This window comes from Saccoglossus kowalevskii, chromosome 19, assembly GCF_978046115.1.
Source record: "Saccoglossus kowalevskii chromosome 19, keSacKowa6.1, whole genome shotgun sequence".
Lineage (NCBI taxonomy): Eukaryota > Metazoa > Hemichordata > Enteropneusta > Harrimaniidae > Saccoglossus > Saccoglossus kowalevskii.
The window spans coordinates 18,586,121-18,613,074 of NC_140659.1; the positions used below are offsets into that span (position 1 = coordinate 18,586,121).

Below are 26,954 nucleotides of genomic sequence, written 5' to 3' on the forward strand. Positions count from 1 at the left end.
GTTTGTGTTGCCGGATATTTTGTTCCACGATTGTAAATGACTGAAATTATTTGCAAATTACTACAGAATTGTGTTCATCAAGAATGAACGTTTTCATACTGTGGATGTATATCGTTGGGCGCAATGACTTTGGTTCAGAAACAGGTGATATCTACAACTGTTGGTTATTTTGGCAAAGGTATTCTAGTATACTGTAAAGAACGTCAAAATAGCGACATTGCAACAAATTTGAAACATGGCATAAATTAACAGAAACTTAATTTAGCTAATGTGCCATCAATCTTGTGAGAATATACTTTATTTTAAATTAGCGACATCTTGAAATAGTGAAATTACAAATTAACTATAATAGCTAAAATAACACGATAGCCAAAAAGACATGTTTTACACTATATCGTTGGACGCAACAGCTTTTGATTCAGAAAACTACAGATAAGAACCAAAGACGTTTGCTGAAAGTATTCTAATATATATCGCTAAGCGCAATTATGATTTTTGATCAAGAAAACAACAGGTAAGAGTCAACGCCGGTGGTCCTTTTGTCAAGCGTATTCTAGTTTATATTGTTAAGCGCAGTAACCACACAAATAACTAGAATTTCACTTGGAGTCATTTGGTCATCTAATTCAATGGCTCTGTGGGGAGTGTCTATTCAGGGGAGGACGTTTGCCCGGAAGAAGAGGGGCGTAATATTGTCGCCAGGACTAATACATCGTCCGTTCTACTACACCGTCATTTCTTTAGTTTCTTGTGATTCTTGTATGTAATCCATATGATTTGTAACCCCCTGATTTTTATTGAAAATGACTCATGCTTTGCTTAGTGAGGAATCAGTGTTACAAGCTCTTTCTGTTCTTTCCTATTTTGCATTGGCATACTTGTCACATTGTTGTAACGTATCATTATCAGCACGTTTATGCATTTATTTTTTTGCATAAATTATAGTACAAATTGTAATTTGAAAACGAACAAACATACAGTGACGATACTGTTTCAAAAACTAGATGGCCGCCCACCATAAAATACCATGTTACATATTTGAGAAAGAGGCAACTTTGCAAAAGCATAGCTTAAAGGGCGGTGGTCGTCGCACTACGCATGCGCGACATATAGAACTCATAGAAACAAAGATGGCAAGTTTTGCTAGTTTGCAGATCAACGAGTGGAAGAAGAGACGTTACCAGGCTTTCTTGGCTGCTATCGAAGGAGTCACCGGCAGTAATTAGTGGACGTTGCGCCCAGATCAAAACTCATACTTGCGATATCTATCAGAAGAGAGCATTGGATTGTGGGGAAAATCAATATTTATTAACACAAGTGTCGCACATGCGCGGCGCGACGACCACCGCCCTTTAATTAGCAATCCGGGTGATTTTGGATCGGCAATGCGAGTGATTTAAGGGATTTCAAGTCAGTGTGTTAGTGGTCAGCATGTGGGTGATTATTTTGCTTCATTCGTTTCGAAATCCCGATGTAGACATTGCCATGACCGAATGTCATAGTTAATAATTAAGTATTCAAGTAACACATACACGTATTGCAGACAGTATTCGAATTTATTTGATATATATATATATATATATGAAAAGTACTTACACGTATGACAAATACAGTGACAACTAAAAATCGATATCTTTACTACGACAGTTCGAACACAGAGTGAACCACGACTACATGCCGTGAACAAATACCAGAAATAAGTACGAGTATATCAGTGTATGTACAAAGTGTAGATGCAGTTTCATTTATTCACATCCAGACAAGACAACAAATAATTCCCCACTCTGGAAATATTACGTAAGGGTGGGGTATAATAAGTCCATATACCACAACATTAAGTCCGCTGGTACCTACATTACTGTTGCCATATCAAAAGTGGGACATAAGACCGTAGTTTTATAAAATGTCTGAATAAACCACGTTTGTTAAACATCTCCTTGGTTCATCGATGCCGCGTGCTGCTTAGCACGCATGCGTAGACTTTCTATGCTGCTGTTCTGCAACGGGGTACTGTACGGCAACGGAAGCGAGCCTGGCGACAGCGGGTGTAGCATTGATTGTCCCCATCCAGATTGCAGGGCCGTCGGCGATAGGATCCCTTGTGAATGCGAAAAATGGTCCAGAAGATGCACTGGCCCTGTAACGTGCATTGGGTGCCTGAGGAATGAATTGATATTCATGTGTGCAGCTGACGTCATGGGTAGATGAGGCGAATAGGGTAAAATATTGAACTGCGCATGCGGCGACGATAACGTGGGCGTCTGAACTGGTGGTTGGAATGAACTAGTTGATGGCGTAGACGCAGTTGAAACTGAAATAGAAGATAATTTCAACAACATATTAGTGAGATCAAAGTTGTTTTAATAAACTGAATTTTGTAACGATGATATGGTCCTTAATATATGTTAAAATGAAATGAACATATTGTTCAAACTTGTAACTTGTATGTACTTACTAAACATTGGTGGCGCTGTACTTGATGCTGGCCATGGCGACGAATTTTTTGTTGAACGTCTCTCCCCTCCTTCACATTTTTCACTAATGGGAGAATGGTCACGTATTTTCTTTGTCACTTCCTCTTCTTTGTCGTCATCAGACTCATTCGTGACGTCAGTCCTTACGATTTCAATGGTGTCCGTTGATTTATGTTCGTCGGTTAATTCATTTCCTATAATACTATGCTCATTTTCCTGGTCGTCGTCTTCTATGCCACCAAGGGTTTGTTCATTCGCCTCACTAACAGCGCCCTCATCAGCCATTTTTTCACAATCCTGTTCTTGTTTTTCGCTTTCGTCCGTTTGCGGCTTTTCCTGTTTAGTTTTCAGGCGTTGTTGTTTTCGGAATTTTGCACGTCGGTTTTTGAACCATACCTGAAAATAATAAATTGATAACTTTATTAACAACTTTTCGTTCGCTTTATTCTTTCATGGAATAATAAGAGACGGATGTGACAAAAAATGTTCTTGTGATCTATTGTCATCTGCAGTGGTGTCGATTTCTTTTTCAGCAAATCGGATTACACATCGTCATATCAGTAGAGCCAATCATATAAGTTGTACTATTATAGAATCGACAACTTCGTCCTTATTAAATCACTGATTGGTTCACTCGTGAATATTCAAAGCATACTGATGCTTACCTGGACACGTGCTTCTGGGAGATTTGTACACATGGCGAGCCTCTCTCTCATGACTACATCCGGGTAATGTGTTTTAGCAAAGGTTTTCTCCAAAGCTGCCAGCTGTTGATTGGTGAAAGCAGTACGACTGCGCCGTTGTTTTCTGTGGTGTCCACCGTAGCGGGCTTCTAGTATAATATCTTACAAATAATTAGAAAAAGATATTGTCATTAACAAGCAAAAATCGCCAATTTAAAACACGCAAAAACTGTTGTCGTACCGTTGCTCGAGTCATATGGAGTCGGGATAATTGCGTAATCTTTAATTTCCACTTTGATTGGTCGAATGTGAAACCGCGGAACAAAACACTCGCGAAATATTATGATTCTACAGAATTATTTGCGATTCGAGAGCATATGACAGTACAACTGAAAATGTAAGTTTGCAGACGACAAAAAATGTCTGCAATTTTTTTTAATTGACTTCCAATGTACTGAGTACACTGTTGCGTAATACAAACTTCGGTATTTTGTGACGTAGCGAAATCTTGTGTCCAGTTTATCGTCAATGTGACGTATGCTACCGAACATTTGTGCAAAGCATTGACAATATCAGCATTTTGCAATTGAGTATATAATAGAACACTGTAGCATGAGTTCCACATTCACCCCACCCCCTACCACACACAAGTTGTAACGCCATTTCCTATTGTATGAGCGTTGCTGCACTTTGGTAATCTCTACTTTCCTAACATATGCCCGGTCTCTCATTTGTATGCAGTGTTCACCTGCTAAAAAATGTACACAAGTATTTTATGGGGGCAAGGGGGGATAGCTGATACAGGTTACAAGAAATAAAAACGGCATTTTACGTTTTTACTGGAAATGAAATGAAAGTTCCATTTACAGTAAAAAATAGTTTTTTACGCTTTACAGATAAAGCAAATTCCTAATTACATTTTAATAATATTTTTGATAATTTGTGTTTAAGAATCAAAATTGAAAATTGCGTACAAATTACGACAATTCGGATAATGCTTTATACGCTTACAAAATATAATATCTTTGTACAAACTACGAAAGAATAAAAGAGCTGATTGCATTTTACACCTTGCCCATGTCTACGTTTATTTGTATTACATTATTACAAAAATAAAAACAATTGATTACAGCTTACGAAAATACCCCTTGCCGACCCTCTTTTATTTCTTGCGTGGTTGGGCGTTGTCATGAAGCTGCTGTTCAAAATACAAGTCACCACCTCTAGATGGCGCAGTAGTTGGCCCAAGGGAAGTAATACTAGTAGTACATGAAAATAACAATCAACCAATTTCATTATTGCTGATGATGACAATTGAAGATAAAACATGCACGCTTCCATAAAAACCCGCAGGGGAATATTCATGATTTTACACGGAAGATAAACGTCTAACTTAATAACACGTCGACTTATTAAATATGAACTGAGCGTAATCGTGGAACAGAAACAATGTAGACAATTTGAAGAATGTTCCGAAGTTGAATATAATTGAGTAAATTTCAGAATCAATAGTGTATGAAATTATCTGGTTCCTTCGTAAACAATGTGATATAAACGTCGATTCCATCGGGGCAATGCTAAGACAGGATTTCAAAATATATGCTGTATTTAATTATATAAATGCGAGGAAAATTCCGATTTAATAAGAATGTTCAATATTTTCATAAAGGACTACACATTTACCATTATGTTAAATCAAATTTGCTTATCAAATTATAACAATATTAAAAAAGAGTGAACGATTTATCGTACAACTGAATCGCAATTGTCCTTTGTTCAGAATTTCTTCATTGATATCGTAACTTTTACTTGGACACGACGTTGACTATTTCTGGAAAAGTATTCAAATCTTACCGCAAAGTGGGATAATGACGCGGGGATTCGTTGTGTTGCGCTTGTCGATCTTGCCGTGGGCTATTGCTAGACGTCAACAAAGGCGGAAAGGAACAACGATGCCAGACCGGAACATCAAAAGAAATTATATCTAAATACGGGACTGCGTTTCCAGTGAGATCGAGTAAATCGCATGGATGAAATGGTTTGGCCAACGTCTGCATGCGTTCTATTATATGACACTGATTGTCGGAGAACAACGACCGGGCGGTACAATGCGACGTGGGTGTTGTTTGTTGCTCTCTCTGCAATTTATGAATTTTACTCTCAGTGGGAGTAGTGTTAGACAACTGAGGAGTGGAGACCGTGGAAGTCCGCGTAACCGTATCAAGTCGGATAAACCAATATTTCCGTTTCATAGAACCGACATATTATTAAAACTTATCAAATTCTTTACATTAGTTCTTAATACTGAAATTTTAATTTAGTATGATGGCTATCCATATTTTATCTTTAACGAATAAAGTTTGAAGGATTCGCTATTGTCAGTTTTTTTTCAAGTTCTCTTTCTCAAACCCATGTAAAATAATCCAAATTCGCACATATATCTAACCACTAATTACACGTGTCATCACGTGGCTTTTCGGGCTGTTAGTTGAGCCACTTTATTCGGGAAATGCAAATGTCATGCATAATTACGACAAAGCTGTGTCATTTTGATGACTGGCGGCCGCAGGTACCTAGCGCACATTAAAAAAAATACCATATTTTCCGATTTATACCGACTATTACCGATGTGTGTTTATCTACACATGCAACCACGCGTTAGTAACTTCCAGTTCCCGGTATTCAGCATCGATTAGGTCTGAACGAGCTGAAATTATGCTATCATAATAACCATCGCCGTAATTTTACTATAAAACGCATTGCACTAAAGTTGCTGTAATATCGTCCTAATCATAAAAAACACACCGCTCTTTTTAAAAACTTTTTATTAAATTGCTTAATATCCGGTAAATTACTTGAGTAGCGGAAGTGCAAACCAACGTACAATGAGTATGTCTTCTTGATAATTGAGATAACTGTATAGTGATAACCCTGGTGATAGCGTTCCGCTGACGGTTTTTCTAATTTGAATAAAAATTCGAGACGTTTTAATAATGCAATGAATAAACAATACATTTCAGCGGAGCTTATTAAATTGAGTACGTAACGTAAGTGAATATTTTGAGAGAATTAATTCTACGTTTATCGCATACTATTCCCTGTCACCATGGCGATCGTCCTACCATGGATGTACTTAGTACATCCATGGTCCTACATTGCGTTCCGAATTTCGTGTAAATAAGCAATATACTAGTATTTATAGGCGTCATGTACGTCACATTGGACTCATAGCCACGTGACGTCCGGTCACCGCAAAGCGGAGAGATAATTGAGCTAAAATTTTGGCTTTCATCCGGCATTGCAGCGGTGTTTGAGTGGTTGGGTTGAGATGGAGGTGGAACAAGCAACATCGTAAAATAAATAATTGCGTCGTATAGTGAGACTGCGGCGGGAAGATCATCACATTAACTCTGTCTACTTAGTCTCGTAATGCCCTTCCCTTGAGGACTTGGTGTAATATATTTAGTCAGCGTTGACAGAATCACAAACTGTAAGGCAAATCACGTAAACAAATATGGAAAGCCCCCGCGTTATTGTTGTTCCATTACAGTAATGCTCAGAAAAATACCCAGCACAAAGAGAGATCGTGTCGGAATAATGTTGTTTACTAGTCTGCTAATATAAAGGACTTAAGGAATAAAGACATACAAATCCCAGCAGTGCGAATTGCTCAGGTGACACAAATTTAGTTACTCAGCTGTGGAGAAGTCTATACATCTCTTTACCTGTCTCTTAATTGCATTTGTACTGTGCACCGGCAACTGTCAATCTCCATACCAGGCTTAGCATTCAGTACTCTGAATAGGGATGAAGCAGTGACAGCAAACCGGTATAAGGTACCCCGAATCTGTACTGCAGTACCAGTTTCTAATGATAGATTCTGGCATTGCCACGCTTAGACCAAAATGTATGGTCTGATCCGGGACAAACTCGTTTGCTCGTGTGAACTGATATAGCCCATGTATAGCCCAAGTTGAACTCGTGTCACCGCGGAGGTCATCTGAGAACGCGCCTCCAGAGAAAACGTGAGAGTGAGACGAGCGGAAGAAAGTTATGATTTTACCTTCCTGCAATGTCCCTGGTTATCGCAAATCAGACTAAAAAAAGTCCTTCTTTACGTTACTTGAAAATAAGGATAAATGTATTTTGATACACATGTTTAATTTTCCCTCAGCTACAACTTTTAAAATCCCCCTCCCCCGATAAATAAACAGTTAGCATACCTGCTAGCCGCTCGGCGAGTGTCAATGCAGGACCGGATGTGGGACGGTGGTACTCGGAATGATTCTGCGACTGCTGGTGCAAACTATACATGGCGCTCAACGTGCCCAATGTGTGCATGTTGTACGGGTATCCGTTATACTGCTGCATTTTCGGGGATACTGAAATAAAAAATATATATTAATAGTAAAATACCAAAAAACAATATAGTAATACTTCCTAAATTGAATGAATGAAAAATAAATAAACCATACAGGATTGTTTTTTCGTTCAAAGAATAACTCAAATGTTTTAAATGGAAGCTTGTGGTGTACACCAATCCTCTTTACCGCCCGAACTGACGTTTGTGCGAACAGATCCAGGTATCTAACTGTCAAATGTCTCGGTTGGCCCGCCCCCACGGAATATATGAGTAGTATCCGTGATTAGAAAAAGGTGTAGATTTAATAGATTTATAAGATCCACTCGACAAAGGCTTTTATTCGAATCCGATTAACTTTAAACACAGGTGTGGAGAAACAAACTGAATTAAAAAAAATGCACTGAAAATTGTACTTTCACAAACCGGACTAAGATATCGTATTACACTAAAGACATTAGGGTAATTGCTGTTTTGGTGTGTCCATTTCACGTGAAACATACCTAAGAGGTAGAATGTGTATATGCTAAATTAATTTTATGTTAAAATCGTATTAAGCACGTTGTACTTCCCCCTTGAGAATTACTACGTTTAACCCGACATCAGCAGAGTGGTTGTTTATTAAATTGTCCGCATTATATGTGTGCTATCCGGGGACGTGCTAGATTAGCGTACTTGGTATGTTTGGAATCAATTTCCCATAGCGAGAAATCCCCTATATGGAAATAAACGAACTCAACTGTTTTAATGTGTTGTTCCTTTGTCCGAAATCTCACGAGTCGTAGATTCTGCTTCATCATTTGCCATACTAAATATGTTCCCGTTAACTTTTATCTTTTGGACTGTCTCCCGGACTGAAGGACTTCGATTAAATCGGTCCACATCAGACTAACATTGAATTATCTACTTTATCGAGATCAACCCGTAACTGCATTGCATTTTTAACAAGAATTGAAACTTAAAACTGTTCATGTAACACTATTATTATAACGTTCCACCATATTTTAACCTTCTTACCAGCGTTTATTTTTTCCTTTCTTAGGGGGGGGAGGGGGGTTCTAAGCTGTGATGTACAACATGAAACGTTTAGGATAGAGTCACCGAGTGAGAAAGTGCGAATAAAACACAGCATTTCCAACTTATACTCTGTCTAGTAACGTAGCTACTAGTGTACATGGCATGCTGCCCGATCTCCATCATCAATATGGACGTGGATACCTAACATTCAAGAATATCTTGGTACATTTTGTTTCAAAGTACAAATGTTTCATATTGTGAGCAATCAATCGTTCAATGCTAAGTTGAGCGATTCCATAATTTGTTGGGCTGGGAGATTGCTCGAGGACGACGAGCAAATCACATTTGCACAATGATTGTATACTAGTATGTACATTGCGTTATGTAATGTGAAAAACAAAATATTCACAAAACACGATTTTGTCTTTTCTTTGTCCATAGTTCCCTATAAGATTATGGCTGTGTCACGAGTGATTACATTAAGACTCGGTGACTGATAATTAGTTAGTGGATATGGGTGGTGTTTACGGTAAACAGGAAATAATAACGGTCTAATAAAAAAGAAACTTTACCGCCACATATCGCAAATAACGTCATAGTTCAATGTCAGCACGGTTAAAACGATTACACGATGTATCGGTAAATCATTTTTTTTTTATGAATTTGAAGAAAACGAAATCATCCGACGCTCAATACATGTGTGAAAACGATATAAATATGCGCCATACGTGTTGACATCTTTTTGACGCAAGTTTCTAAATTCTTTTAATTGTGAAACGGGGAGGGGGCCTCTTCAATCTGACACTCTATGTGTGAAAAAAGCTAACGATTTGCCTCATATTTGTTGACACTTATAGACGATTTATCTAAATCCATTTACGGAGCCGGGAAGGGTTCTTTTTTTCCATCTAGAAATATCGCTCAATACTCCGCATTACACTCGTCCGGTTGACTATTTGTTGATACAATGTTTACATTAGACACAACAGCGATCTTAATGTCTTTGAAAAAAATGCAATTAGACCATTCCCGCATTTTCCATCTAACTAACTAAAACAGCGTTCGATTGAAAGGAACAAAACATATTGAGCAGGTAGGCAGGTAAAAAAAAACAAAAACAAATATTGGCGCTGTTTTGGTCGATGCTAAGATGGTAGGGTGAATTAAAGCAAAGCCATTATAAATGCCCTTAATACAGATTTATATTTAATTTGGTCTCATATTGTTCCTTTACTATGCGTTCTCGGAGTTTTTCATATCCTCGGTGTCTGTTGATTCATTGTTAGCAAACGGAAAGAAAACATACAAGCTTGTGTGAAACCCTCTCATGTGATCGATATAGCTTAATATAAAGTATACCTATCCATACTGCGCTGACACTGTAACAATAACAAAATGACTACATCGATCTGCCGCCCGAGATGATGTTTGTTGTATAGTAGCAATTTGTTGCAATTAAGCTACCAGCGTCTATACGTATGCGAGGGTGACGTCCAAGTTCAAATACTCACTGAAAGATAAACTATTATGACTTTGGGGTAATTGGTTGCTAATGGCATCGATGTCAGATATCAGATGAGGACTTAGCCACTCGAATACACGTGTGATACTGCGGGAGCAACGGAGATAGTCGGGTTGGCAATTTCCAAACTCTATAGCATTTTAATAGTATGTATTTCAAATGTTCGGGAAAACGGTCCCATACCCGTCGGCCTCAAGTCCCTGCTTCTGTATGTTAAAGCAATGCCTAGAAGCTCATGTAGCTGGTTTCAATAAAGTTAGTATGCCCCCATTTCTCTTCTGATAACTGAGTGCAATTATGGTTTCAGAATGCCATCTAGGAACCTTCATACGACATTCAATCGACCCAAACATGGAGATATTGCTACACATTCCTTGGTCGAATCAATAATAGTTGTGAGTTATTTCAATTTTTAATCCAGGTTTTCACGAAAATCACGATTCTTGAGTTTTATTTACATGTGGACAATTCCATAAAAAATTGATAATATTTCAAAAGCTTAAATTTTAGAAATTGTCTGTAAAAAGTTGATTTAAAATGTGCGGAAACCCAACATATCGGCATTTTAACGGGAATGTTTTGTTACAAGTTATCACGAAATATATGTGTTCAAAGCGCGACCATAAATATTAGATTTTTAAGTCTCAAATTTAGCGAATTTCAGAAATTTCGGAAAAAGTACCTAGAATAGTCTCGTGTAGTTGATGCGTTGGGTCGACAGCCATATTACGATGGTGGTTGCTTTCGTCGCATATTCCTTAGAGAAAGATGGACTTTGAATTACAGTGTGACATATTACTAGTACTCGTATATTTTTTTCCAAATTTTTGCAAATTAGTGAATTAGAAACATTTCTGTTTTTTTCCCCACATATTCTAAAACTAAACGCTTGTATTTTACGATGTGGGTAGTGCGGTGAATGGCGTTACACATTGTTCCACCACAAAATATCTTTTAAAACAGAATAAAAGAACGGCGTACTAGTATTAAACAGCAGTGAGGCAAGACAGTGCCAGTAGGAGCTATGAATTGTATGTTTTTCAGGCACTCTGGTATCTAACGTAAAAAAAATGGTCTATCAGTTCCAGAATATATGCTGCATGTTTGGTACGTTCATGGAGTTAACTTGAAGTACGCAATGAGACTCTCGATTAACTCCACCACTAGGCGCAGTAACGAAGATACAAAAGGAGAATTTTGCAATTTGTAAGTGAAGGAGACGATTTTTGGGATGGTAGATTTTTCTGTGAAAGCTAGTTCGAAATTGCCGAGAGCAGGTGTTATATTTTCAATTCATATAAATACGGACTAGGTATGCAACTAAAACAAGTTTTTCAGCGCTATGTTATTCCGAGGAAAATTTAACAGAGAAAGACACAGAGGTACAACGTCTATATCAGGAGATATACGGAGAGACTGTTCAGGGAAAAAATACTCTTAATATTTTTAGTCAATTCATGCACAATTCAACGAGAAAATCAGGCGGGCCTTTAAAAAAAAACAAGAACTTACAAGTGGCCCGTGTATGTCAATGGCTTAAACGATTTGTTTCGAAAAAAACTACTACATGTAGTACACATGTAGTATCATACACGCCACACAGTTTTTAAGTAATGTTGCCGAAACCAGAACGGAGGTTACCAAGTTCCCTGTAATCACAAGATTTTAGCGCAGGCCGATCTAATACGAGGAGCTCTGTACATGGCCGAACTAAATCTACAGTCAATCGTGTGTTACTTTCCCCTTTACATAATACAGATCTATCCTTATTGTTGCCAAAACAACGTTTGCCTTCTTCAAACCCGGGCGTCGATTTGAACAAAGACACTAGAAAATACATTTCTAGTGTCTTTGATTTGAAGCGAGTTTAAATATATCCAGGTGTGTATTTTTTTCTGTATATAACTTAATGCAGATTAAAAGTACTTACGGGATTGAACTTCAATTTATTTATTTCAATTAATAACTAATCTTACTTGAAACGTGTTAATCCGTACGATTATAACTAACCTTGTTCATTATCCGACAAGATAGCGGAAGCACATTGTCTGTTGTTGTTGATGTGTGTTAGTGTTTGGGTATAATCCTACTCCACAGCTGATGCGAGTTATACTTATAAATCTACATGTATACAGCCCTCACGTACATCATTTTTTTATTGCGGAGTTTGGATTGTTCTGTTCAACTAAGTTCAAAAACAGTTGAATATCTTCTTATTGTGTCAGAAAATAATACATTTGAATTGTCATAGATACTAAGGAGTGAAATATAGGAATAGAACATATTGTCCAAATAATATTACCCCTATAAAGTACTATAGTTCTTGGCGGTCGTTGTGCGCATATGAAGGCAGTCCCCACCCCCGCGCCACCTTAATATAGCACACCTCCACACTCACTCATTGTATATAAAGCTACATTGTCATGTGTTTCTCTTTTCTTTTAGTTTTACCACGGTTACTAAAAACTAGTAACCGTGGTTTTACCCCGTGGTTCATTGCAATGCGCGTTCATTGCTGATGTCGACGCACCACCTGTGTTGGCAATAAATATTAACACACCGTAAAAGATTAATTCAAGAGGATGGTGACGTAATAAACACAATAATTTCCACACCTTGGTACAAGCTGATCGCGTGTTGTGTAAACTCGATGATTTGACAAACACCGTCATCTCAAATAAACTAATGTTTATACACGACTTCGTACAAAGTAATAATTTGATCTCAAAATATGTACTTTAGTGATTGGATCCGATTAGATTTAAGAGAATTTTAAATTTAAAAAGTCTGATACCGATGTATATATTATTTACATGTTTGATATACCCTGAACCCTGTATGGAAAAATTGCTTCCGTGACCCGACGGCCATCTTGATTACGCTCAACGATTCTCGACTGATGTGTTAGGTCACCCACTTTATTCGACGAAATTGCTTTACCATGCGTTTATATATCATGATTAAAACATATATTCGACTGTAACGCTTTTATCCTTGGTCAAAGTGTTGAGGAAACTTCAAAACACATGATCATATTGACACGGCGGAATTTCGCGAGGTCGACGAATATTCGGTTCACCTCACGTGTGGTAGTTAGTGTACAGTCGTTGCAGGGGAAAAAGTCACTGGACATGTAGTTAAAAATTATATGTTTTGGTACATCCTGATATAGCACTGAACACAGTAATTAAGTAATTGGAAGTAATTAATACAACAATGAAATGTTGAAAACAATACAGACGAAATTGTCATTTATACACTCCGAATACTGTTTTATGTTATTTACTGTTGGTGTAGAGATATAAGGCAAAGTGTTCAGACCTGCAAGTCTCGAGGTTACAACTTTCATTTTGCCGGCAAACTGCTCTGAAAACAAACAATTTTCGGCAGTGACTTTAAAATCCGAAAATCACACCTACGATAAAAATAAATACATGTGCATTTGAAACTTTTTCCTCTGAGAATTGTTCCTATATTCGTGTTAATTGCTCAGCGTGTCGTGTCTGTCCAGTGCTGACTTCGATGACTCAAAATAACGCTGCGGTAGCTATACGAATGCCCAAATGTTATACAGATATACTAGTATACGTTGTTGGTATTGTTGGTTTTCTATCTTCACCCCCTTTAAATCCAAACATGCAAATGCACGTTCCATGTAAGAACATATTAGTTCATTATAACCGGTGTAATTTCAAAGATTATTCTTCAAAATATCGATGACAACAACTTAGGAAAATCGTGGACCTGTTAAAGCTACATAGTCAAATCGAATGTCCAAAATTAAAACTTATTTCGTAAAATACATCTAATTGGATTACACACTCTTTTTGAAGAAAGAATATAAATATTGCTGTTATATGGTCTCTCGATTGTGTTAAAGTCGAACAGTTAACGTGCTAGAAAGTATCACGGGGCAAAATCAACAACACCCGTCCATCAATTGTATTCATATTTGAAATCTTCACAATATACGCTAGAAGCGACAGTGGGTCCTCCAGACATTTTTTTTTTCTCCGTCACGGAATCAAATAATATGAGAAATATTGAACATCAATGCAACACGATATTGAACACATCCGCATGGTCACTTTTGTCTGTTTCAGTTGTTATAAAAGTTAACCGGGCTCACTTGTGCCATATCTAAAGAATGGCTACGAGCATCCTACCTGTGCACACCGTTGGACGTCGCCAGTCACCAAATATGAACACGTAGATGTCTAAATCCAGTAACAGTTAGGTATGATCCCGATGCTTGTACTGAGGCGCCACTGCTTTGCAAAGTTTACTAATAGGCTGATAGTGAAAAACGGTCAAAAAATTAGACCCCCTAACTCGACGTAAAAGTGCAAAACAGTCAACTTGTATGCTTCCGAAAAGACATCGATTTTTTTTTCATCCATTCACTAAATATTCTGTTTTGAATAATTTGATATTTTAAAGACAGATTTCCGTTAGCATGATATGATATGTATATGCCTTCATCGAGAAAGTGTTCCAACCCAAAGATGTGCGAGCTTCATAATCGAAAGTGCACGTACAAGTTGTCGGCCATTGTGAACGTTAATTACTTGGGTGTAAAGGAGGCGAGACATGACAACAATAATTTGTCCTTGTCAGGGAGAGATGTGACAGTTGGTGAAGGAGGGGGTTGGACAGGGAGGTGATATCTTTCATGAAAACATTGTTCCTGTTTATTCCAATATATTATTTCTATCATCTACTAGTCGCTTTCAACAACAATTTTCTTTTTTGTATGTACATGTATTTGTGAATTGGAAATACTTTGCGTCAGTTCTATACAATTTCACGGGGATTGCGCAGAAATACGACTATTGTAATATGCAGATACTGCTAAATTTTTGAAATAATAATTCAACGACTTAGAATTTACCGTGACTACATAAAAAAAAAACACTGCTCTGATTGCATGCTGTACAACCAACGACAGGGCAAGTCACCGTCTGAAAAATCAACTCGTATACTTGAAATTGAAACAAAACCAATATAATGATTCCATCAGACACTTTGGGCCTTGTTATTCCTTCAAAGCTATGTTTGTTAAATATCGCCCTCCCGTCAATCACTCTGCCTGCAAACACGGAGATTGCCGAGGTGTGGAATAAAAAAAGAGCACTGACTGTAACACCACACTAAACAAAGTGATTACCCACCTTCCTAGTGATTGGATTTCAGGCCTAGAAATGGATTTTCTATATGTACCTTAGAATACGATATGTCATGTAAATTCGTTAAAACCAGGCTTAGCTTACATAGCTCATAACACCGCCATTAAATATACCCTTCCCAAGGAATGCCTGCAAACAAACCAACGTTTGTGCGTCCTTGGTTTGAACACGTGGAGAATGCCAGTTATACCACTAATGTACAAAAAATACACCTTATTTGCTGTAATTAAGTAAAAATGCACACAATCTATTGAAAATGAGTAAAACTTGGGTTGTTTGTGTAAAACTTGGAGGATATTGAAAGCATTTGGACTCGTTTTAATGGGTGTTGTTCTATACAAGGAAGCTAGTCTGTTTTCATGAGTAAACTGCCTCAAGCCACGATGTATTTTACTTGGAATTCAAACTTTTGTGTATAATATCGTTTATGGAGGTGATTAAGTGAGTGCCATGTTATCTTAATTCGTGGCTATTATTGACGTCTTTATAAAGCTGAAATCTCGGAGATTAGTCCTCTTTTCAATACTTCTTTTTACATTGTACATTTCGTATCGATGAGTCGTGAAATCAACAATGGAATAGGTAATTATATCACAACAACCACCACACAACGTGTTCCTTTCTCCGTGAAATCGGGCACACTGAGGCGCACAATGCCCGCGCCGAGTGGCAATGGAGTGCAGTGGGCTTGTTATACGACTCTATTCAAAGCCGTTAGTACCCATATACGTCAATGAGGACCCGAACACGCGTAAGTATACAACGATCGTCAACAGTGTTGACAGGTGGTAGGAGAAAAAACAAATTATATTATTCGGCGGAAATGAAATGAAGAAGCAGGATTTCGAACAAGACACATTTTTAGGTTTTGTAAATATTGTCTTTAGAGTGGAATTTTTCACGTTTTATCTAGCGCATGTAGTTATAAATAAATGATCAAGTCATGGCAGGATAAAAACATTCTGGCCATGAACTGAAAATAATTGTGCTATGCACAATGGATCCACTCAGGCCCATCTTGAGGCGTCCTTCTGAAAATTACATTTTAATTTCACATTTTAATTTATTGTATACTATAGTGAGGAAAGTTTTCAATATTGGATTTTTATGTCAAAATATAAGTGCTGTACATCTTATTCATATATTTATTGAAAAAACAGATTTTCATATACCAAGGATGTGTCGTAGTATTATTTTAATATTTGCACGATGTCAAATGGCGTACTAGTCATTGATATTTTTAAAAGGGTAGTTAATTTAGCTTTTATTTAAAATATAACTGTGTTTGAATGGAAACAAAATATGGCAATATTGTCCAATTTGCCATTTTACTTTTACTGAATATTGTTTCTTTAAAAAATGGCTTTACTGTCACAAAAAAACGTCGGCTGCCGAGATATGTTATTGTAGACAGATTTGTGGAAATGAAATAACGCATAACTTATTATGGGTCATATACACGTGGCTACTCTGTAACGCCAAGTAACACCGTGAGCTAGAATGTGTATAAGACGGTACAAACACTCAAATTATATCCGAAAACATTTGACAAAGTAAAATTATCAATATTTTATATTGAAAAAAAAGCGACACATATAGCGTTATCTGAATTCATCGCAGTATAAAAGTTCTTATTAATCGAAAACGGAAAACAAATGTTGCCGTTTATCTCATTTTTATTCAGAGATAACAGTTATATATTATACGTGGGATATGTCATATATTTACTGCGTCCATCTAGTTTACTAGCGACGGTAATATGTGTCAGAAAATCGAGATTATGTTACTTTTCTCAAATAGTAATGAGAATGAAACAGTTGTGCTGGAATACACAGGACGCGGTGACGTTTTTACGTTTTTTTTTTTATCAACATGTACAAAATACCCGATGTAATTAAGATGCCACGATGCACGTCCGCTGAGTAAAGATCTCGAGTGATAGAACTTCTAGTTCTACAGTACGAAAACAGTGTAAAGTCTATACTGCCATTGAATGGTCGCAGTCATGCGTATACGAATTGACAGCCAAATCCCCCAAACAACGCTAAGATGAACGTGTTCGTTTACCTGTCTACCAAAACCCAGACATCGGGGGAACTGCAATACTAATTATGATCGTTCCGAATCCGTATAGTTTACACTTAAATATACCTAAGGTCTCTAATATATATTTTAAAGTCGGGTTTCAAAGTAATTTTGCTGTCTTAAATGCACTCTCAAAGTGGAGGTTTAAATAGCTGACTAATACTAGCATCCTGCCCCAACAATAATCTCATTTAGAGAAGTGTCTCTCCGGGGCTTGGCGAAAGTAAATGGGTGGGCTTTTACAAGGTAAACAAATTATAACGTGTATGGTGTTGGTTTAATCCCTTTACGCTATCTCATGACCTTCGTTGGGCATTAAGGACGCATTATTTTTCGAATATCTACCATTTTTGGTCTAAGCCAAATACGGAAACTCCAATCAATACTGCTTTGTGGTCAATGAATGACACGTTGAGATGGTGTAATTTCAGACGAGTTTCCAAGCTGCCCTTTCGTGACTTATCGTTTCTTTTCTCGAATGATCAGAACACCAGGGAAGAGTAGAAGAATTTTAGGTTACCGCTGATTAAATAGTTCCCCCACTTTAGGATGATTTCGGTCATGTGATCTGATAAAGTGTTGCTGATGTTTATTCCACGGAGGTGAGTGGTTTATAACTTCTAGTGATACAGACATACTTGGTCCGTGTTTACTTACATTCATTGTACCTTTCACTATTCCGCCCACTATCAGGTGAGATTGAGACGGTCTACGAAATTCGCACCTGCAATCTTTCTGCAATCTGTCCTGCCATGTCCGCTGTGTGTACGTATCTTTTTTTTTACTTTGATAGTACATAATCTGATAACAGTTGTAATCTGTTCAATATAATCCTAATTAATAATAAACATACTAATGTAATGGTGCTATGATGTTTCATTTCACAATATAGCTTGAACACAAAAAATACAGTTGAAGTGACCGATTAAACATTCAATTAACAGAGCAAATTCAGGCCATGTCCAGTTAATAATGTAGCAGTCATGGCTGGTCTGAGCCCTTGTGATATATTGTAATATATCCTCTAAAATCCATGAAAAGTGCTTTATTAGTACGCCCAAAAGCAGCCAAAATTTGATGTAATTGTTGTCTGGTTCGCAATTTCTCGGAATCGATCACGACTACAGTGCATTATTGGTAACCCCCCCCCCCCCCCCACGACGTCTCTGATATGCTCATGGTATGTTGAAAGCCAATCACAGAGAACTAACGCATTGACGCGCAATCACAATTGTTTGGGTTTGTGGTATCGTAATGACTCCAAAGTTGCTCAATTTCAGAAATTCAATATCCGTTTTGATGACGTGCCTGATTCCTGCCCAATTTCACCCTTCATTGAAATGAAAATATCTTCTTCACTGATCCGAAGATTTTTAAAACAACTTGCAACCAATCGGATGTGGTATTTTGAATCCATGTTTTGCGGCTTTTCGGGAAAATTGCACGATTGGGTGTATAAGTCACGGTAGTACAAGCTAATTAGCGGATATTGGGTACGTGCGCCAATGAAGACATCTTGGTGATGGCGATTCATTTTAACAGGCGGCGCGCAACCGATATTCGCCTAGTTTCGTAGAACTGTAAAATGTAGAGAAAGAGTGACGTCACCGTATTATGTAGTCAATCCACTACTTCTCGAGTACTTTGAAGTGTTTCCGTTCAAAATGATCACATTTTTTTGTCGTTCGTATAAAGGAAATTTGACCAATCTTAAAGTTTAAAATTATTTTGGAAATGTTCTTGTTGCTATGACACGCAATGATGCACCCTAAAATGACAAAATTCCACCAAAATAGCGATATATTTATAAAAAAAAAAAAACACTGTCAAACTGAGAATCATTTTAACATCTTGTTACGAGTATATTCAATACAAACCAAGTCACTCTATAAACTTATTCTATCCTTGTTAAAATATTAACAATTTTTCATAATAATCAAACAAAGTTTGTTGATATACGATTCACCGGAAGAATACTATATAGTGACACAGGCTTGACGAAATACACTAAGTTTAAAGCGCGGTGGTCGTCGCGCAGCGCGTGTTCGAATTTCATGTAAATAAACAATGTATTTTACACGCGTTGTATACGTGGTTATGAGTCCCATATCGAACAGAACGCGGCGTGACGACTGCCTTTAGTTAATGCCTTTATAAAATGCAATTAATATACCAGAAGTGACAGACTATACTACGCGATTTGTTACATTTATATCACCACTCACTTTACATGGCAATCTAAATATACTAGTATTTGAAATATTCAACATGGATGATGTTGTGGAAAGTGAAGATCCCAGTGCGCCTAGCCTCGGGTAGGCGAGATTACCAAACATTTGCTCTGCTGCGATTATCATGTTCTAAAACATACTAAAGACGATTAGTGGCACTACTTAGTCGGGACACTGAATTTTCTTTGCAAACATGGGACATCAAATAAATGCAATGATATATAGATTGCGTTGGTGTGTTTTTTAGACTGTGGTGTTTGGATATCAGAAGCCCCTGGGGTGAGAACTATTTGTCATTGTGATGAGGTGTTATTCTTATGCGATGAATTCACTAAAGGCTGTGAAGACCAATGTTTTGTTAATTTGGGTTGGGGCAGAATGGGTGACAACCTTTGTAAAGCGGCGGGCATTTCAGCTGGAAGGACTCGTTAAGTGTGTATTCATACCAAAACAGTACTGACGAGTACCAATTGATGTGTACAGTCAATTACGTACTTGGGGCTGTGTTCCACTTCAGACAACATATCAACACGCATGCGTTATGAGATTATTATAAAGTTGTATTGGGACGATTATGTGAAATATTTCATAGTCTGCATTTGCGCAAATTGCGTGAACTATGTACTAAACGTTAATTTCCAGTGCGTCCAAATGTTGACGCTCGATAGTTTCGATTTCCCATTTTATTGGGTTCTTTGATTTGCTAACGCCTTTCAGTAGTATTTCGATGTATCTCCGTGCCGAAGTAAATCACAAAGAAAACTTATCGCGATTCGCGCAGACTCAGATCATGAATATCTCAATGCCCAAATAAGGTATGGATGATCTGAGAGTGAATGTGTCTCTGATCATGGAACTATGGGTTTATAGTTCCATGCTCTGATGAAATGAGCCATTTAAAATGAACACACATTCCTACGGTTTGAGGGAAGAAAGTCCATCATAAAGGGACTTTTTTTCACACAACACGGCTCTCGTATTTTCTGTGAACCGCAGAGCCACGAAATTAGTAGGTTCACGCCGGGTCAGTTCATGTGGAGTTTAATAATAACACATTATATTGCTAGAAAATTGTAAATATATTGTTTGAGTACGATGGTGCTATGTTTCCCAGTAAAACGATGAGTACAACAAACAAACACACAGATGGGATTTAAGCGGTTCGGTTTTGGCTTTCACATTGAAAAAAACGCACAGCAAGCTATAAAACAATTACGCTGTAACTGAACCTAGCAGTAAAATATGGCATATAACGGTGTTAGCGCATGTGTTTGTAAGTAGACCCATGTGATATATCATTCAGCGTTTGTCCCGTGTTTCTCACGGAAATATAACAATGACATTAACCAAACCTTTACTACTACCCACTCACCCACCCCCACCCGTGATGCTTTTAGTATATTGTGCAATATATTAAAACACTCAGTACAGCATCGTGGCCACTTTGCTACAATGTCACAATGGTTGCAATTGTTGCAATGGGCCGTTGTTTTCTGGAATCCAACCAGACGGCACTACTAAAGGGGCATATGAAACGGCGGGTTTTTACACAAGTACAATTCATCCAATTAAAATTAGTGAAATAAAAATCATTCAAATTGTGTTATTCGGCTCTTATACATGTAACACAACTGCTAGGCAAATAATTGAGCTGCCTTTTCCAATAAATTGCTTTAATTTTGTCGATTTAAGCCCCCATAAGCTGGTATTGAGTGAATAGGCGTTTTCAATTATTTTTATTTCAATTGACAAGCCTGTACAGAAATCAGCTGTGTTAATCCTTTGTCTAGTAACTATTGGATTAAGGAGTCAGGCTTGGAGGATTCAGCACTGTTCTTTTTGTTGAACTTTCCGTCATTTCGATTGGAGGATAGAGAATTTTCTTTTCTCCTCACAGACGCCATTTTGTAGTGTTTTTTTTCACTCAACGACGTGTTTGCTCACAATGCAGCTATTAATACCACATCTTTGTATTTTACCCCATGTACTTCTGTTATAATACCATCCATGCACCCATCCCCCCTTGGGACACGCTCTTACAAGCTCTAGACATGTTGGATATTCGGGATTATTTCCGAACAGCTGTAAGTTTACATATATATATCCTTCTTGTGAAAGAGCGCGCATAAGAGTGGCTTTGACAGAGGCGCGATGTTTGTGTTCATACGCGCGTGCCCTATTAACCATGTTGGTCCCAAACTTTTCAAAGAGGCACGTGTACCGATTTAGCGCCAGGGATATGATCATGTATTTCGTGGACAAAACCCGTGCGACTTGTCACACGCGATAAAACAATGATCATCGCAGCATCTGACGGAAGTTATTGTGATTCCTGTTATAGAAAATACAAAGTCCTGTAATAACCATGATGATATTGACCGTGTCCCCGAGACAGCCGAGAACCACGTCTTTATCTAAACCACACGTCGTGAGACGGCGGTTACTAACCGGGGTTAGATGAACGAACGAAGGCGGACGCTTGTAATCGGTAATAAAAAAAAAAGCGCAAGATGTCATTGAACGCAGAATAGAACTTGGCACAATAGAAGAGTAGATATAATAGAGAATTGCCAATACCACCAAAACAAGCAAAACCTATTCAGGGCGGATACAGGATTTTTCATGGGGGGGGGGACTTTAAAATCGCCAGACTAAGTTAATGATTTTGTTATATTATACAAAAACAAATTGAATACATTTTTCAACCGGGGGGGTGGGGTTGTCCAGACCCCAAGAACCCCCTAGATCCGCCACTGCTATTGAAGGTTGTTATGCGTCGCTTATAATGTTTGTCTAAAATTGTAATTGCGGCATATAAGGGAGCGTTTTCGCTAATTATCCCAACCATTTACTCTTTCTGTTTTATTGAGTAGGTGATTCCACCCTCGTTCGCATTTTTAGATTTCAACTTTCGTAATATTTTTGAAATTATTCATTTTCCCGCTGCCCCCAAGTCTTAAATATATGAACTTAATGTGTATTGGCCATTAGCATCATGTGACTCGGTTATAATTCATATATTAGCACCGCTAATAAATTAATATTTTATACTTTTTAATGTAAATCTATTAGTTGTCGCGGTTATCAATATATGATAGTCACTAAATCGAATGAAATTCTCCTGACTCGTAAAAATCACAAAAATAAAACGTGTTTACGGCAGATCACAGAATATACTTACAGTAACCAATACTCGATTGGGGGCGCTATGCTATGGACACGTTCTCCAACTTGTCCCGCCGACGTTTGAGTTACGTTTCCACGCGTCGCGTCCATGCGTAACGTGGGTGCTAAAATTTCAAAATAAAATTTTGATCCCGGCATATTATGAAAACCTGACTACTATATCTGGTTGCTTACCTGCCACAGAAAATTTCAAGACAGATTCCTGTTGGGTAGCTCTCCTCATAAACCTGTCTCTGTGCGCCAACACGACTTTGAATCGTTTCGTGTATGTGGTAAGAAGTAAAATTTACATTTCTGATGAACAACTTTGTAGCTGGCCAAGCAACTGACTGTGATCGCTAACTGGTCTCATTTAGGTCAGTAGTAACCAGCTTTCGGCTTGTTATTTTAACAACAAAATAAGCTTATTGGCTGAATTCCACTAAGTCTGTTTACTGAACACTGTGTTTAGATTGTGTTCTGTCTGACGTGGATTATGCGAACTGTAAATTTGTTCCGCTTGTGGAGCCCATGGTATATATATATGTGTGTAAAGCAGAATATTCTAGTGACGTCACTTGTTGGGCACTATGCTACAAATGAACCGCAACGCCGTCGATAGGTATGAAACACCCTCCCAGGTTTAATTATCGAGTGTGTTTAACAACATACTAGATGTCCCAACTCGTTTGAAATATTTAAATGACTGGAAATCGTTTCAACGAAACCATTATGCCATGACTACAACGATGAAGCGTTGTTCCCGGCTGCGTTGCACCGATTCCGCTGTTATATATACTTAAAAAACAGGCATACGTTGGGTACATAGTTTAAAACAAGAAACAAAACTACCGAGTGTCACAAGAAGGGCATAAAACAGCGAGCAATGCGGAATGCAATTAGTCAAATGTCGTTCTGAAAAAAATAACACAAACTTTAAATTTGGTACCAATCAACTGACGAGTATGATAAAAATGAAGCTGAAATATCAGCTGTCTTCCTTCAAGAAACCACTGAGAAGGGATTAAGGTGATTTCTCTTTAAGGAGGATACTTATTTTAGATCATTATCTTAAAGACTCCATCGATAGCGGTGCCCAAGTTTTTTCAGAGACACCTAGGCATTGATAAGGGATTTGGAGGGATTAAATCATGGCGTGCAAAACTCACAGATTAAACTGTCAGAAGGCGTCGGTGAAGGCGATAAGCGTAGGTTCTTTGTCGAGTTATATTTGAGCTTTCCCAGGACCGTAAAACAAATTCGTTGTGAGCACTTTTTAACTGACTAGCACATCATTCTAGTCTCGGGATGTAAGTACTTTCTTTGCCGAGGAGGACAATGAAAGTTATTGAAAGTGTTTGCTTTCTATTTATAAGTGAAACAGTTGTTTTTTGTTTGTTTGTGTGTGTTTTTAAGAAAAAATACCTGATCGCAAACTCAAATAAAGTAAAACTTGAGGTTGAATCAGGTAATACTCGAACCGTAGTCGAATGTAACCAGTCCGGTGTCATGTCTTGTGTCACGTGACTTAAAGAATTTTGCACCGCGTGGATTCCTCGGTGGATTGTCGGTTTCGCGTTATCATTGAATAAAAGTTACATATATAAGGTTTTTTAAATCGGTTGGTAGGTCATCACCTCAAAGCTTTCTTATTTTCTTTTTTTTAAATGACGCTACACTCACTCAGACCATGGAGATAAAATAATTAGCTCCATGCTCAAACCATGGACGTAAGTACATCCATGCTCAGACTGAAAGTTACGCTATTTTTAACACTGTGGTAAAGACTTTCTGTTTTCGAAATTGTGAGAAATTCTTCCGTTTTTTGGGAGAAAAAATGGTGTAAAAATTATTTTGAAAATATAATTCAGAAATTAATATTAAAAATAATTCATAACGAAATCTATTCTATATGCACCCATCACAGAAAAAAAGATAATTTGCTCAATATAAATATAGTTTTGCTTTTTATTTGTCTTGAATTAAGACTGAAAGAAGCTGAATGTAATTACAAACTATGTAGGTTGTTCAACAACTCATGTGTGAACAATAACTTAAAAAAAATATTGTATTTTCTGCATAAAAACAAAAGAATTTTACAATGTCGAAAACGGAAAGTCTTTATTGCAATGTTTTTTTCTTAATAGCGATTCATTTGAGTAGTGGTCATCAGTGTGAAACGAAGTTCAACCCCGAGAGTTTATTGGAGCCGAACTTGGCCGTAGGGCTCCGATGAAATGCTGTCGTGTGAACGTAGCAAATATTTATCACATTTCGCCATTTTGATTGATTGATTGAATGCATAAATTACTATTGCTTGCACAAATCACACATTTGTGTGATTCAGAAATTCTACCACGTTCTGATGATGGTCAATCTGGACGGGATTGTTCTAATGACTACTCGTACCCAAAACATGTTATATGAATAATTGACACGGCAGAATTGTCAAGTATAATTTTAAAATGACGATAAAACCTAAAACCAACGTATATTTAGAAAAAAAACAGACGATTCATTGTCATTCATTGTATGCGGTCATTGTATGCGGTCATTAATTATAATGCAAAACACAATTGCGTACTTAGTATACTAACACAACCGTGTTCCGCAGAAGAGGGAGAGTTTACATTTTCACTTTATTTACACGGAATATGTTTATGTGTTGGTTATTATGTTTAACTGCCTTCAATCCTTCTAAAAACAAGTCATCAAAATTAATAAAAAACATTCACGCTTCTCCTGGGGCGATTGGGATGAGCCCGTCGTTGTCGCATGCACATCTAATTTGGTAATTGTCGTTTCATATTTCACGGCAAATTTATAATTATAGTCAGGAGGGAGTTGTATGACACGATTGGTTGAAATAATCATCTCTTTTGCATAAATTAATAATCATGAGCAATAAAAAACTTGCCTATTGCTCAAATTGCTCAAAATGTTTTCAGTTACTTTTATCAGTGACAAGTTATCTAATTAGTGTGTGAGCATGCGCAGTTTGAAATGGAACATATTTGAACGCAATAAAATCACGCGTAGAACTCGGGCTCCAGCAATACAATTGTGGCGTCAAACTGGTTGTCGGTTGAATTGTTTTGCAATAGACATAATTTTGGAGCCTGTATTTGTCTATGAAATGTTTCTAAGTTTTGTTGAGGATTAATCTGTAAAGAAATTGCTGAAATTGTTTCATCTGTTCGTAAACGGGACGCTGTTGCTTTGACGATGGGCTACGGGCGACTGACGTCGAAACGTTCCATTCAGATCGGATGGCGCCCTCTCGTGCCAATCCCCCCTGATTATAGTTAAAGCGTGGTGGTCGTGTTCGAATTTCATGTAAATAAACAATGTATTTTACACGCGTTGTATACGTCGCTATGAGTCTCATATCGAATAGGACGCGGCCGACGACTGCCGCCCTTTAAACTTTATCCCAACAGGGCACACGTTTTTTTGTTTTTTTTTACAACAAACGGATCGTAACTCGAGTGTCTTTATTATATGTATTAATCTGTCGCCACAGACTCGGAAAATTGCCGAAAGTACGCTCTTCTCCACAGAGGCCACGATAGCGTCAGATTTCATTGTGCCACAATGGACGATGTTTATGTTCAAAGTTGTCTGACAATGATATATAAACATAGTAAAGGTAATTTCCTCTGTACCGCATTCCTAATTACTAGTGTATTTCAAAATCGATCATAACATCGATTTGCCGCCATCACGGCACCAGGCCGATTTCAAAGGAACTTGAACTCCGGCAATCGTGACATTGTGCTTAGATTTTTTAATAAACGCTGCGCAATTTGAGTTATTTTTTGAAGAAATCACCGTCATAGCCAGGGATGGGTCGCCATGGAAACGATGAATCTAAACACGTGCTGGTCAACTGACAAGTGATTATGATTTTGGATTAGCAGCGGGACATTCTCTGTTTCAACGATAGAGGGCAAATATCTACTTCTAACCGACCACACCATCTATCTTCGCCAGCCGAGGTTCATTTATTCGACCATCGCCTCCCCACTGCACCTTGGCAAACCGTACATAGCAAACGTGTATTTAAGTTCGCACTCTCTGGCAATACTTGAGACATTTCCGTCAACGCATTGTCCAATCAAATTGCTCGTTATAGCTGCATCACGAACAAGTAGAAGTTTTCTTTTCAGCCAAAGATTGAGCTGATGTGTCACTATCTGTTACATGGGGCTAAAAATCCAACTGATTAGAT

At 37.7% G+C, this 26,954-nt stretch overlaps 1 protein-coding gene across 3 annotated transcripts; it reads right to left on the reverse strand.

The window, feature by feature from the left end:
• Positions 1–1,537: 1,537 nt before the first annotated feature.
• Dmbx (diencephalon/mesencephalon homeobox) lies at positions 1,538–22,974 on the reverse strand. 3 transcript variants are annotated; one of them, XM_085493480.1, is made up of 5 exons: positions 22,919–22,974; positions 7,381–7,539; positions 3,140–3,318; positions 2,456–2,870; positions 1,538–2,311 (listed from the first exon to the last, which is right to left on the reverse strand). In XM_085493480.1, the coding sequence occupies exons 1-5, from the start codon at positions 22,965–22,967 to the stop codon at positions 1,926–1,928; spliced, it is 1,188 nt and encodes a 395-aa protein (XP_085349606.1). In that variant the 5' UTR covers positions 22,968–22,974; the 3' UTR covers positions 1,538–1,925.
• Positions 22,975–26,954: the final 3,980 nt, after the last annotated feature.

Bases quoted from the DNA above. Each gene is read 5' to 3' on its own strand.
- Dmbx (XM_085493480.1), bottom strand. From the start codon at position 22,967: ATGAGGAGAGCTACCCAACAGGAATCTGTCTTGAAATTTTCTGTGGCA. The intron at 2,871-3,139 runs GTAAGCATCAGT...TATTATTTTCAG, and splicing joins TCCCAGAAGCACGTGTCCAG to GTATGGTTCAAAAACCGACG. The intron at 2,312-2,455 runs GTAAGTACATAC...CTTCTATTTCAG, and splicing joins TACAGCGCCACCAATGTTTA to TTTCAACTGCGTCTACGCCA.